At 33.7% G+C, this 14990-nt stretch overlaps 1 protein-coding gene across 1 annotated transcript in view; it reads right to left on the reverse strand.

Moving 5' to 3' along the window:
* The window catches only part of LOC150096869 (sodium-dependent noradrenaline transporter-like), a 190141-nt gene extending 183195 nt beyond the window's left edge, over window positions 1-6946 (reverse strand). The window contains exon 1 of the mRNA XM_090408749.1: window positions 6625-6946. Within this exon, the coding sequence (XP_090264875.1) occupies window positions 6625-6823 (199 nt within the window). The 5' untranslated portion in view covers window positions 6824-6946. The remainder of the gene's footprint in view (window positions 1-6624) is intronic.
* Between the last annotated feature and the right edge of the window lie 8044 nt (window positions 6947-14990).

Genomic DNA, 14990 nt, shown 5'->3' on the forward strand with positions numbered 1-14990 from the left:
AAGAACTGGAGATTCAACCGAATTTTGAAATAGAAAGAAACAGAAAGAGAAGACAAAGACTGCAGTTCGAATATGAATGTCAAGATGAGGCTTTGCAAGATCCCCAGCAGAAGTTCAAAATAGAATTTTACTATTGTGTCTTGGATATGTCTATACAGTCAATTGAAGAGAGGTCCCAACAACTACAGAAGCATAATGTTCTATTTGGATTTCTTTATGATATATATAATATCACTGAAAAAACAACTACTGATTTACTAAACGATTGCAAAAATCTTGAAAATGTTTTGACTCATAATGCTAATAAAGACGATGATGCCGAGGATCTCTGCGGTGAACTTCAAGCAATAGCTCGAAGACTTCCAAAATCCATGCCACCACAAGAAGTACTATTCTTCATAGTACGGCAACAGCTTGTCGACTGCATACCCAACGTTTTTGTTGCACTAAGAATTCTCCTGACACTTCCAGTTTCAATAGCAAGTGGAGAACGTAGTTTCTCAAAGTTAAAACTTGTTAAAACATACATGCGCTCAACAATGTTCCAAAACAGGTTAACAGATTTGACAACAATTTCAATCGAACACGAGCTAGCTTCTACACTAGATTTAAAGGAAATGGTAGACAATTTTGCAAAATTGAAGGCAAGAAAAATTAAAATTTGATTTTCATATATTATACATATTGTATATTACTTTGTATATTATTGATAAAACTTGGCAAAATAATTTTTATTTTTTATATTTAAAATTTCATTTTAAAAAATATCCAACTTGTGAAATAAGGGGCGCACTTGTAAACTTTGTCTAGGGCTCAAAACACCGGCACTGAAGCTGTCTTATACGTAGTATAGAAGCGTAGAGTTTTACGCCGCAGAATAATTGCATAATCGAACTTTAAGTTATTCTCCTTCACAAATATCTCGATGTGTAAAGGCTTTGCCTAATGACATCCTGGAATTGGAGGTCTCTAGCCAATTCGAGCTGAAGAAGTCGTTATGAAATTTCTCAAGCACTTTCTAACTGATTAAAAGATGATTGATTAACGTTAGAATAGCATACATCTACAGAAACGTCTTACAAATTGGATGGCGACCTGTTGTGCTGTACTGTAAGATAAAGTTGACTCTAGGCCATACAAAAAAATATATATATTAATCATTTATCTGAATGTTTCTGTCCTTGGGAAATAGGGCTCATTGAATAGAAACGATACATGAGGTGAGTTTCTTATTCAATACTATTTGTATTCCGTCAGTCCATTTTTATTCCTGGTTGTGCAAAGGGTGGTTTGTTGGGAATTAGCAGACGTAACCAAGGTTGTGAGACTTCATATTGCATAATACTATTATTATTACTATTACATAACACCTCCGAGGAGTTCACTGATAATCTCTCATAACATCTCATTTTAAATTAAATAACGGAGTGCTAAACAAGCGAATTCAAAATTCCAGAATAGACAAGCGTACTATCTACTTTAAATAGTTATAAGATTACAAAAATCGGATAGATTATGTTCGTTTTTTTTTCAGTAATATATCGTTTCAGATTCAAAATTTTACAAATTTAAAATTTAAAATTTTCAGGTTCAAAATTTTACAAATTTTAAATTTAAAATTTTCAGGTTCAAAATTTTACAAATTTAATATTTAAAATTTAAATTTTTAGGTTCAAAATTTTACAAATTTAATATTTAAAATTTAAATTTTTAGGTTAAAAATTTTACAAATATAAAAATATCTGTTTTATCGTGGAACCCTCTGTTTATATATATTTGTTTAAATATATCTTTTTTTTTATTTAGATTTTTTAAATATTATTTGCGTTTCTTTGAAAGAAACGCAAATATTTGAAATATTTGAAATTTTTTCAAAAAAATATTTGAAAGAAACGATTTTCTTCATGTCATGAACGTAGGATAAAAAAGTAAACCCTCACTACTTCGTTGAAGTCTAGGAATAAATATCCTATTGGATTGTGATAGACATCATTTGCATGACAGTTTCTTGCAGACTACTGTTAGTTCAAAATTTTGGTAGCGCAGCATTTGCTCTACTCAGTCATCGACTTTGTTTGGCCAGTTTTTGTCATTATATGACTTTGTTGTTATTTCTGAATGAATCAATTATTTAGTTTATTTAGTTTTCAATGTGATATTTGGGTTATTTTGAAAGAGAGAGAGAGAGAGAGAGAGGAATTAAATCATTTTAAAACACAGTTTGACATAAATAATATTGAAAAGCTATGCATAATACACATTGATATCATCACACATTTCATACAAAATATCAGAAATCCCCACACATTTATATCAGAATATCAGAAATCAATATCATTAATATTTTCTTCTTCTGCAAATGTAAATATATTCCATTCAAAACAGCGTTATATGCAGGGACTACAACAAACATGATAGAACAATCTTAAAAAAACATCAATCAACAAATACCATTTCCTGAATTTATTAGTCAAGTAAAACTGTATCGATCAGATATAGCACTTACATTTTTTTTTTTCTTAGGTTGAAGACATATTGGGGAACTTAGTCTCCTATTGTACTGAAATAAATGTTCCACATAAAATCAATAAAATTTGCAATGTTATTGATTTTATGTATGAGTGAGAAAACATGCATTGGAAACTAACGCCCTCTTTCGATGATAGATGCAATGTACTCCCGAAGTACTGAAAATCAATTCAACATATTTATGCCGTTATATCATTTGTCACGAAAATGCATTAATGTTTTACCATATGAATTATCTTTATATTGCATAATACCAGTGGTATCTCTATTCCACATACCCGTCATTTGTTTTAGTTTAGTGCTTTCTGTCTGAAAGTTTTTAGTTTGTTTTTCTTGATGCCAAGAAAGCTTAGTATTGGCTGCCTAAGTCCTTAAGCTTAATGGTAGCTAAAGTAGAAATGGTTTCCTTTTCTACTTCCTTCTTTCGCAAGTTTTCTGCTGAGTTGCTTGGGAGACTTGGTATAAGCCATTAACACTTGTGTGGTAGTTTGTGGCTTTCAAGAATACCTCATAATTCGTACTTATTTATTTTTTACTAATATTGCAATGATCAGCGAACCAGAAAAAGAAAATACATTACTATTCTCCTGGTCACTGCTGGACTTTCTTCTGCAAAGTTGTCCCACTAATTGGGTTACTAGATATGACGATACAGGATACACAAAGCAGCTCTTCAAGGCCCTAAAATACAGGGCCTTTAAGCCGCGAAAAATTATTGGGAAGAGGGGAAAGGTTATAATCTTCCTGCTGGAACAAAAGAAATCTGTTTTGTGATTAAAGTTTGAACATTTTAATGAAAAACACTGCAACATTACATAAGCAGTAAATTGTACTATAATAAAAATAGAACTAAACACAAAGATCAAAGGCTAGAACCCGCACAGAGTGCATTGACTGTTTGTATATGGTCGAAATCAAAAGGATTTTATTTTTAGCATCTGAGCTTCTCAAATATGGAACAGTATGCATTTGACAGAACTCTTAGAAGACGCTTAAAAACAATGAAATATAGGAACATGTTATATATATATATATATATATATATATATATATATATATATATATATATATATATATAATGGAGGAACAAAAATCACATGTTATAAAAATATGTAAACATGGGAATATATAACAACTTGAAAAGTTAACATGAAAATCTAATACGACATGAGAAATAAGGATAAGAATTCATTATTAAGAAATAGGAAATTCCTCTCGAAATGCTCTGACGCATTTATTGGTAAGAGTAGGCGAGGTTCTTTTAGTCCTAGCTAACTCTTTGGAACATCGGTGGCAGTCAGTCTCCACCCTTAGGCTTCAAAAGCTGATCCCGACGGCTATCAGCGAGGTCAAATCATCAAAGGAGAGAGTTCAACATACAGTTGGCGCAATCTAATAGTGCTAAAAAAATGGGAGTTCAACAGTCATTTTCCTTTTTTTTTTATGGTTGCACACCTATTGTACATTAGTGTTAGCTGCAGCCAAAAATCTACCCATACAGACAAAACACATGGAACGTTTTAGGACATTTCAGGTCTCCTTAAGCAGAGCGGCGATCTCACATTGGACGAAGAAATTCATCTCCTTCTTAAGGACATTTACAAACATCCATTGCCTTCAGTGGGATTCCAACCTACGACCTAGATGTATTATTATTTATTCTTTTTGTTTAGTAATAATAATTGGTTCCCGTTCACAATGATATGAACATTGTTGAAATACATCCGTGTAGCACTCACATTCTATTTTTATTCTAAGCAAGTAGGCAATCTCCGAAACATTTTTTAAGTTTTTTGATGGATGAAAAGGTCAGAGTCTTCGTGATCTCTTCCACTGATGAAAATTATCGATCTGTAGGATGAGACTTCACTTTTAAGAAAAAAGTAGAAACAGTTCTGGTGAATGGTGAGAGTTTTATAAACATTTAACACTGGAGCATTGAGATATACAAATGACTTGTATAGTTGGTTAGTTAGGATTTTCTGTTTAAAATGGGACAGAGACAAGATTCTTAAATGATCGATAAACATTGAAATATGAAGAATATAAAATCTTGAACCATGTTGACGATAGTTCATGGAGTGATGTCGTCCTGTTCAAGATAAATGATACTACCTTCCCAAATTTCATCACGATATTTGGAGTCAATGGCCACCATATCTTGATATTTTCTTCACTTCTTTCTTAATCTGCTTTCAGTTCTTGCCAGCCTGATTATCCGAGTGGATAGCGTTTCTGATTTTCAAATAACAAAATATTGGAATCCTACTGGACGAATGTTTGCAAATATCTTTAGATGGTAGACAGTTTTTGTTTCTCTATATGAGACTACCACACTGCTTAGTGGATGACTGGAGTGGCTTGAAAACACTTTTGGTCGTCTCTAAACAGGATGTATCCTCATGTAATCAGTATGCAATCTTAACCCACTCACGGTACTAAATGTACACAAGGCTTACAACCTTTCATGGACATGATTAATATAAAACACATCATATAAACCACTGGAAAAAGTTACACAGACGAAGTAAAACTCTCTAGTTAGAGTATGGTTATATTCCACACATATTTCACAAGATTTAAAAACGGAGTTTGTCATTCGCACACGATTCACCCTCTACCATCAAAATTATGCTACAAAAGATCGCGTCATAAGGTATAATAAAGACCAAAATATGACGTTCCTTTGAGCACGTAATTTTTTATTCTCATCTGCTTCCCAGTGTTCATGATCCAATCATTAAAAACTAGGTTATTAGTTATAATTACAAAAACAAAATCAGGTAAGAAAGTTAGTTGGCGTTCTTACGGAGGATGGAACAATAAGACGTCCTGGTTATTCGGAACTTATTTGTTTTCTTGATTTTTATATAGTTAATAGCCTTGGAAAAGTAATTATAAAAACTTAAATTGAGGAAGTGAAAAAAAGTTTGAAATATGATCCTAAACGAAGTTGGATGCTTGCTCTAATTTCAACGTCCAACAGAAGTGCCTTGACACACAATTTAAAACGCAAGCGCTTAAATGAGAGACTTCATACTTGAGCGATTAATCCGATCCATTCATGAAGCCAGACATGGCGCCAGGAAGGACCTTTTTTTTTGGAATAAGACTTAACGAAGAACCATCTGGGTGGAAAGATTAATCCAGTACTCATTGTTTGATGAGATGGCGTCATCATGGATGACATTAGGGTTGCTAAGCTGTTTAATGAGAGGTGAAGGAAGGAAATATAGTTATGTGATGAGGTCAAACTAGTATAAATTCCATATATTAATGGAAGATCTGATTGATAGATTGTGTCTTTCATGGTATTGGAAATAATTTGAGCCAAAACTCTCTTAATCTCTCGCAATCTATTCTTAATGAGACAACCTATGCAAGTACGTTTCATTAAAAGTACATTGCAGTTGCTCAAGAGGAGTTTGAGATAAGAATTTGGGTAAGATTCTTACCCAAATGAGGAGTTTGGATAAGAATTTGGATTTCAGAAGTTTAATAAGATGTTGATTAACAGCTTGGAACATCCGAAAGTCGCCTCTAAAGTTTTCTTATATTTTATGTGAAATATTGTATAAGGTGCCATCCTTCAATGCTACAGTTAAGAAAGTGGATGTCTGGAAATATAACCTTTTATGGGGAAGCTTTTGACTAGTGTGTGTGGTGGGGGGGGAGGGTGTTATAACTGAGATGTTTCTTTTATGTCTTCAAGGTGTGACGTAATAAAAGAAATCAAAGAATTTTCTTGAAAAAAATTTTTTTTAGAAAAGTAGCACATTTTCTTTTAAATCTTGTTAGTAAATAAATACTGATACTCTATAATTACGAAATTGTCTAAATAAAAATTAATTTATATGGAAATTTTAAAGCTATAATTTTTAATAGTCCTCCTCCTCTCTACCGATTAAACTCTAGGTTTAAGAGCTTTTCGGAAGCCCCATTAATAATGTCAGACCCTAAGCTATAGCTCTGCTAACTTATGCGTAAATCCAGCCCTATATAGGGGGGGGGGGGGGGATGAGTAAAAAACACGAAAATCGAAACTGATATAATCGAATGATAAATTAATGATAATGCAATCGTAAGTTTATATACCTGGATCTTTAGATGTAGTCGAAAAAGATCGGTAGACATCGTCTGGCGTAGTTTCTGACCATCTTCTTCGTTTTTTCTGTCGAACATTGCACAAAGGGGAATTTTCATGTCGCCCTGGGGTAGGATCAGGAGTAGGCAAATCTTCTGTTGATTTATCCACAAAATTATCATTAGATGTAGGATTTGAACTCTCGGACATTACTTTTTGAAGATTTTAATGCAGAGAATTATTTCAGTTTCTTCTGGAAATAAAAAAAAAAAATAACAGATATTAAAATAAAACATTATTATCTTTTCACTGTATTCAAAACAGTTCGTATGTATAAACATTGTTTTAAAACTCGAATATTGATCGTAATTCGTGTACAATAATATTTTTCCTCGTGCTTTTATTGGAATTTGACTTCGAATAAATACTTCGTGCGTGTGTGTGTGTGTGTGTGTGTGTGTGTGTGTGTGTGCGTGCGCGAGCCTTTCTTACCCTACCGGCTTTATGTTCTAAGTATAGTCTCCTTTCCGCTCCGGTAGAGATAAATCCAATTTTCAAAACCGCATATTTATGAGCTGAGAGTTATGGGAAGATTCTTGTAAAGATCGCTGCAAAACTCGCTCGTGAAACTTCTTGTTTTGCCTGTAGTGAAACGCTGTTCACACAGATTATAAAATATTTCAGTATGATAATGTTCTGATTTTTTCTTAGAAAGTTGTAGAAAAAGAAACCAATTGCGTCAATATACTAAAAACGGTAATCTAATAACTAGTTCTTCGCTTTGTTCAAAAACAAAATTCGAAAAGAAAAAAAAAAAAAAAGAAACAGGAAAAAAATGTAATTTTCAACTAAAATTCGAATAATATGAACATTCCTTACATATAATATTGACCAGTGATTGACTTGGATAAAAAATAAACGGGCTCCGTTATCATCAACTATAATATAATAACATTTATAATATTTTCTGGTTTACATAGAGGCTTTCAATATTGTTAACGATTCTTTGATAATTTGAACGGATTAGTCAATAGCTTGCGCTTACTATACTGGAAGCTCGATACATAGAAGGAACAAAATTAAAGCGATGGATAGAAAATTTAAAGGGGTTCTCGTAAGTATATCCCTCAGCGCTTTCATTAGATTTGTTAGCTCTTTCGTTGGGATTCCTGTATCCTTTTCGCTTTCACTGGAAATGTATTTCAAAATATGTGCCTTAGGTGTGTGGGAATCGCAGTAAGCTATATATATATATACTCATACTAAATAATTTATGGAAATAAAAACACACGTATTGGAATAATTACTTTACTTATTATTACTTATTTACTTATTATTTACTTATTAATTAATTAAGAAAATAATATTTGACGTTTCAACCTCTGTATTGAGGTCATCATCAGGAAAACATACATATGCACAGGACACAAGCTATACGGCTCTACATAAAAGTAAGATAAATCTAAATGCTTTTGTAAATTTAAATGAAATTTATGTCTCCATGAATTCTTCACTCTGAATGCTGATCACCTTGTAACCTTAAAAAAAAAGGACAATTTTTCTTTATTCTTGTTTAACAACTATGCCAAAAGAAACTCAGGTCCGACGGATCAAATCTTTCCATTTCTTCTTGTCCTCCTAAATTATTCCTTCATAAACACTGTGCCAATTCATGTTTTGTTTTGTTTTTCTACATTTTCTCTTATCTGGTCTCCTCACCTTTTCAATGATCTTCTTCTTGGTGTCTCTTCCCCTGAAATTTCATTTTATGCATTCGTCTTATTGGTATTCCTTTTAAATTCATTCTCATTAGATGTCCAAACCACTTTCAAGCGAAAGTTTATAAGCATTTCTTCAACACTTTTTTAGTCCTAAACTATTCTTGTTCACATTTCTTATTCTATATTTCCTTGTTTTTGCCAACATGGTCCATAAAACTTTCGTTGCTTGTATTCTATTCATGTCTCTTTTTGTTAGTCTCAATGTCTCTATATCTTCTCAACTATATCTTCCATGTCCGAAGATATAGTTAGATATTTAGTGAGCAATTTCTAAAGGTATTTCATTCTTGTGAATGTGGCATCATGCAGAACTTGAAAGCAGTGGGAAAGAAGGAGGAGGAGGAGGAAGTGTTAGTAAGTGAACAAGGTATATGAGGAATTGAATAGACTTGATGTAAATAAGGCTTTGGGACTTGATGCTATTTCACCACGTGTCTTGAGGGAATGTGCCAGAGAGTTAACATCAGCTTGTGCATATCTTTTCAACATGAGTCTCTCACTGGGGCAAGTTCCAAGGGAGTGGAAAGAGGGTAAAATTGTTCCAATTCATAAGGGAGGTGATAAGAGTAAGGCTTTGAATTATAGACCAGTCTGTGTGTCTGGAGTTGTGGTCAAGGTATTTGAGAAGTTATTTAGGACTAAGATTCAGAATTGGGTTGACAACAGAAAAATACTCTTTGGCTGCCAGCATGGATATACTAAAGGAAGATCGTGCTTTAGCAATCTGCTTGCTTTTTATAATAAAGTCACGGAACACTTTTGATTATAAGAAAAATTTGGGAAACAACAGCATTAGGGTCATAAAACTAACAATAAAAATATGCATGGACTTGCTTTTTTATAAAAATGGAACTTATTTTAATGCGATACTTGAGCTTGTTGGCTTTCAGCAATATCAGGTCTAATATGTGATATATCTATTCTCATCTCTTTGTCTATCTTAGTAAGTATTTTACGTTTTTTAGTTTTTATATGGGTTAATATTGAGAAACCAAGCTCACACATATATAATGTTGAAAACTGTAACAAAGTTTTCAGTGCCCTTGTGGAGAGAGCTGGGTATTCGGCTTGGACAAAAACCCAAAATTCTTCAAGAGTTATTTCAGGGAATTTCATTTTTAGAGCGATTAGTTACCTTGTCCATTGACAAGGTAACAAATGTTTCTACTTTTTGTAACGAAAATTCACAACTCGATGTATTAATTGTGCAAAATGGATTTCGTATCCAGTCATAACTGTAAGGAAGGAAAGTAACTTGAAATCTTTTCTTCCAATGTTGTTAATTGTTCTGTTATATCGGAAATAATTCCATCGACATTTTTATTCAGAGTAGCCATTTATACTTAGAACTATGTCATGTGACATCTTTCACTGGCGGAACACTTGTAACCAGTTATTATTATTATTATCTGAGATCTCCAGGGAGTTAAGGACTCAATGAGAGAAAACCTTACCCCTTTCTTGATTGCCCGTAAAGCTCTTACCACTTTCTTGACTGCCAACAAACTTAACTTCCATGGATGCCCTTGTGTTTTCTCTCCACCTTCCAGATAACGAAAATTTTCATCAGACGATATCCCATAACACCCATTCAAAAGTTTATAGACCTCTATCATATCATCCCGTTTTCTCCTGTTAACCAGAGTCTGCAATCCACATACTCGCAATCTGTCCTCATAATCTAAATCCCATAATCCGGATATAATCTTTGTAAGTCTTCTTTGCATCCTTTTCACTGCTTCTTTATCCCCTTGGAACCCGGGAGACCAAATCTGCGGACAGTAATCCAGGTGTGGTCTTATCAAAGCCTTATACAGAGACATAATAATTTCCTTATCCTTATATGTCAAGGTTCACTTCCGCATAGAAATTATCCTCTGAGTTGTATTTGCAACTTTTGCTATGTGACCTTTGAACTTCAAATTTCTATCCACCATTACTCCAAAGATCCCTAACTTCATCAGTTTCTTGAAGCATAACCCCGCTAACATAATATGCGCTGGATATCTCATCACGCTAAAGTGCACAACTTTACACTTTCTCCCATTAAACTGATAGTCCTTTTCTTTTGTCAAAATTTCAAGCCTATTAAAATCATTTTGTAAGTGCTGAATATCAGTGTCATCCTTGATTGCTCTATCTATCTTCGCAATATCGGCAAACAATTGTATTTCCTGTTAGACCCTTCCTAATATCATTAATGTATAGAATGAACACCAGTGGCACAAGAAATGAACATCAAGGCACATCACTGGTCACCTTATATCTCGCAGATTCACACCTATCATATTACCGCTTTTTGTTATCTGTCTATCAACCATTCACTGATCCAAGTCAAGAATTTATATTCAAATCGCATATTGTCCGGTCAGTTTATGCAACAGCCTTTCTTCTGGTATCCTATCAAATTCCTTAGCAAAATTGAACATTCTCATAGTGTATCCATTCCCTTTATCCAACTCGGCATTAACATTGTTATAAAAAATGAGCAAATTGCTAAAACGCGACGTTTCTTTAGTAAACCCATGCTGCTCCTTGCAGAGTATAGCTTGTTTGTCTACTAGGTATATTTTCTGCATGTAAGTTCATATCAACTTTAAAATTTTCACTACCACACCAGAGATACTAATAGGTCGATAGTTAGACACATCGGTTTTTGTGCCACTCTTTTACAGTGGAACTATTATGCATTCCTTCCATTCCTGTCGTTCATTCTTGAGCTGAGACTCAAGTTATACAAACATGTGAAAGGCCTAACGAACTCTGCTGAACATTCATTTAGCAAACGGGCTGATATTCCATCTGTCTCTATTTACAAATCGTTATCCATGTTATGCAACAACTCGTCAACCTTATTTTCATGCACTCTTCATCCAATGTAGCAGCAGCATTGCATACCACGTTACATACACCTGGTTATTATATCTTAGTAACGTGAGCACTCATTAATTGAACAATTTCATTAGCTTCCGATGCTAGAGTACCATCTGCATTCAATAAAGTTATTCTTTCGTGTTCATTCTTTCTTTTGCTTGCAGCATAACGATAAAATTCTTTTGGATTGCCTTTAGCTTGCATGGCCAATTTATTTTGATACTCCGATTTAGCTTTCCTCAATTGTTTCTGGCCTGAGCTTTATATAGTTCATAACACCTCTCACTCTTATTCTCCCGATATTCTTTCCACATCATCTTCTTGTGAACTTCTTGCTTAATACGATTGCCCATCCATTTCACTCCCAACTTATTTATTCTTCGAACACTAGGGAAACATTCAGATACATACCGCCCTCAATAAGCACTTTTTCAAAGATTCCCATGCATTGCTAACGTTTTTCCCATTCAGTAACTGATACCATAAGATCAAAAGATAGTTGATCATAATTTCCAGGTTTATAGTTCAGCATATAATTTGTTCTGATAGGAACATCAATATAATTAGACACTTACCAAGAAAGCACAGCATGATCACTGTCATCAACTGTTAGTAAATAGTCATATTGTTATCAGATCCCTCTGACTCTATGAACAAATCTAACATCTTTTACCTCTAATTTCTTCTTTCACATGCTGCTTGAGAAAATTGTCTCACAACAGTTCAATAAATCCCTCTTCATTGTTATCGCCAGATTTCTCTTCTACCCAATCAATGTTTGAATAATTAAACTCTCCCATAATGATCACTCGTTTAGTACCCATAAGGCTAAATTTACTATGCATTTCTACCCTTACCGGACTTAAGTTGACCTATTTTATAGGAATGTTATGAGAAACACTCTTTTAGATATATTTTATATTTCGCAAAATGCGTAAGTCTGGTAATTGTAGAAATGCAAGAAAACAATGATAATCAACGCTGATTAATTTCATTGTCCTATCCATATGTATAATGTTTCTATATGATGATGGATTTTATTAATTTTTGTTTCATTTAGACCTTTTCAATTGGCACAAAAAGGGTAAAACTTTCTCTAGTCGGATGGAATTAAATAACTGTGGTATTTAGGACTTACTATACATTAAAATGCATCCACAAAAATCAGCTTTGTTGTCGATTGGATCATTTCGTTGCAAACTTCGGCTAAACTATTCGAATCGACATAATTCCACACTTGTTGAAAATTGAATGGAAATTTTTAGGGTCTCTATTAACATTTTGTCAAGTCGTTTCGATTTCGGTTTCAATCGTTTGCTTGTAATATGGAAATTAAGTAAATCAGAATTGTCTGTAGTACACAAGCTCAGAATAGTTGATGCTTCACCAATCGCACTATAACTTTTGACACGCTTCAGTTTTTTTTTTTTTTTCCCAAAAGTGTCACTCTTCCTATAGAACTCTATAGAACTGCCGTAAATCAGAATGATATTTCTCTCAACGACAGAAATATCAATAATTGAAAATTTAACTCGAGACTCTTTCTATCCGTCCTGTATTTTATTGTATAATACATTTTGGAGTTATCTAAATCTTCAAAACAGTAACTTTTGCTTTTAAGTTCAAGACTTTCAACAGATTCACCAGATTCTCTTTCTGTTTGTTTATCTGGCCCTCCTTTATTGGAAAAACGATTGGGAATGATAATAATAATACCTCTTTGTATTGGTGAAATTTAATCAAATTCGGCAAGTAGGATCACTAATAAAATATTTAATCGTTTCACTCTGACAATTTTAATAACAAAATTGCGTCATAAGTATACATAGCAATAATGAATGGTGTTATGCTACAAAGATGAAATTACGAAACTCACCATTTTGGTTGTTATCTTTGCCCATTTCCTTACTTTTTATTTTATTATTTTTTTTTACACGAATCGTACTCATTTGTAACCTATAGTATACTTTTAATAGGCTGGACAGAGTGGTAAATAATCCGCAAATCCCCTCTGGAGACCAAACTACTATCACCAGCTCTACGTCTCCAGTACACAAGGCTGGTGACAGTGGTTTCATACCCATAAAGAAAATTGCTTGCCACCTAAAGGCTTTCACACATACCCATACCATACTGGAATTCAAAATCAGTATGGAAATGCTATTTACTCGAGCAACCAAGTTGGCCAACTCATTTGATATCAGAAATTAGAATGATAATAAAAAATAATGATAGATTTTATTTTCCGTTTAAAGAATCTTTGTATATACAGGGTGTCCCAAAATTCACGCAAGAAGTAATTTTGATAGAAAACACAGGTTTTTAATTAAACGTTGTAATTTCTTATTGATTCATAAAGTATACAGTATAGGGTTATGCATGGAATAGCATATCGGGTAAATGGCCTCCACGGCTTTGCTGGCACATACGCACTCTTTTGTCGAAATTTTCCATGACCGTTTTGCATAAATGTGGCGGAATTTCGTTGATACAGCGCTCAATTTCCTCCTTCAAGGCGTGGGTGGTCGTGGGCTTGTTGGCATAAACCTTAGACTTCAAAAAACCCCAAAGAAAAAAGTCCAACGGCATGCGTTAAGTCACATGATCTGGGCGGCCAATTCTGATCACCAAAACGGGAAATTACACGACCAGGAAATGACTCATGCAGTAATTGAATTGTTTTTCGGGTTGTATGGCATGTGGCACCGTCTTGTTGAAACCACAAGTCGTCCACATCCATATCTTGCAATTTAGGCACAAAAAACTGGATTATCATGTCGCGATAGCGAGCACCATTAACTGTTATTGCCTTACCAGCCGCATTTTCGAAGAACAGTGAACCGATGATGCCTCCAGCCCAAAATCCGCACCAAATAGTGACACGTTATGGATGCATTTGTTTCTCAACAATCACTCGTGGATTTTCTGAATCCCAAATGCGACAATTTTGTCGATTAACGAAGCCATCAAGATGAAAATGAGCCTCATCGTTGAAGATGATTTTGTTCGAAAAATAAGCATCCACTTGTTGTTGTTCCATAATCCATTCAACGAACTCTCTTCACTGTGTGTGGTCATTTTTAATAACCCTGAACTGTCAGCTGTCACGCTGTCTTTTTTTTTTCTCGTTGGCAACACTTTACTGCACAAATGGCGCTAAATTTAAATCTTGCGTGAATTTTGGGACACCCCTGTAGAACTCGAACATGCGTAGATGATAAATCTGGTGCTGTTTAAGCAACACTTGAATCGCAGTTACTCATTCACTTTATTAGTCCTGAAAAGTATGACAATTTGGATAAAATATATTTAAAAATTTTTTGACAGAGCAGTCATCACGCTTCTACAAAATTACTTCAGAATTTCGTTGAAAAAAATGTTCATAACCACCTGAAAAAGAATTACAGAGCTTTGACAAGAAAATGGCCAATTTTTCTATTTTAAACCGAAGACCAAACTCAGTTAAGCTCACACACTTACTTAAGAAGCCTTGTTTCTTTTTGCCTCAGTTTTTTTTTTAAAGATTTATTTTTAGTTTTCCATCCAATTGTCTTTCTTCCGTGATGTCATAATTGTCTGCCACAAACTGCAAAAAAAAAAAAAAAAAAAAAAAAAAAAAAAAAAGTTACCAATAGACGAGACAATTAAGAAAATAAGCCATTAAGAGCTTGTTAGTTCTTCGGACCTTTATCGGAAATGATGATAAGTCACGGCTTTGTAGT

This window comes from Typopeltis vanoorti, chromosome 18, assembly GCF_054136105.1.
Source record: "Typopeltis vanoorti isolate ZY-2024b chromosome 18, IOZ_Tvanoo_1.0, whole genome shotgun sequence".
Taxonomy (NCBI): Eukaryota; Metazoa; Arthropoda; class Arachnida; order Uropygi; family Thelyphonidae; genus Typopeltis; species Typopeltis vanoorti.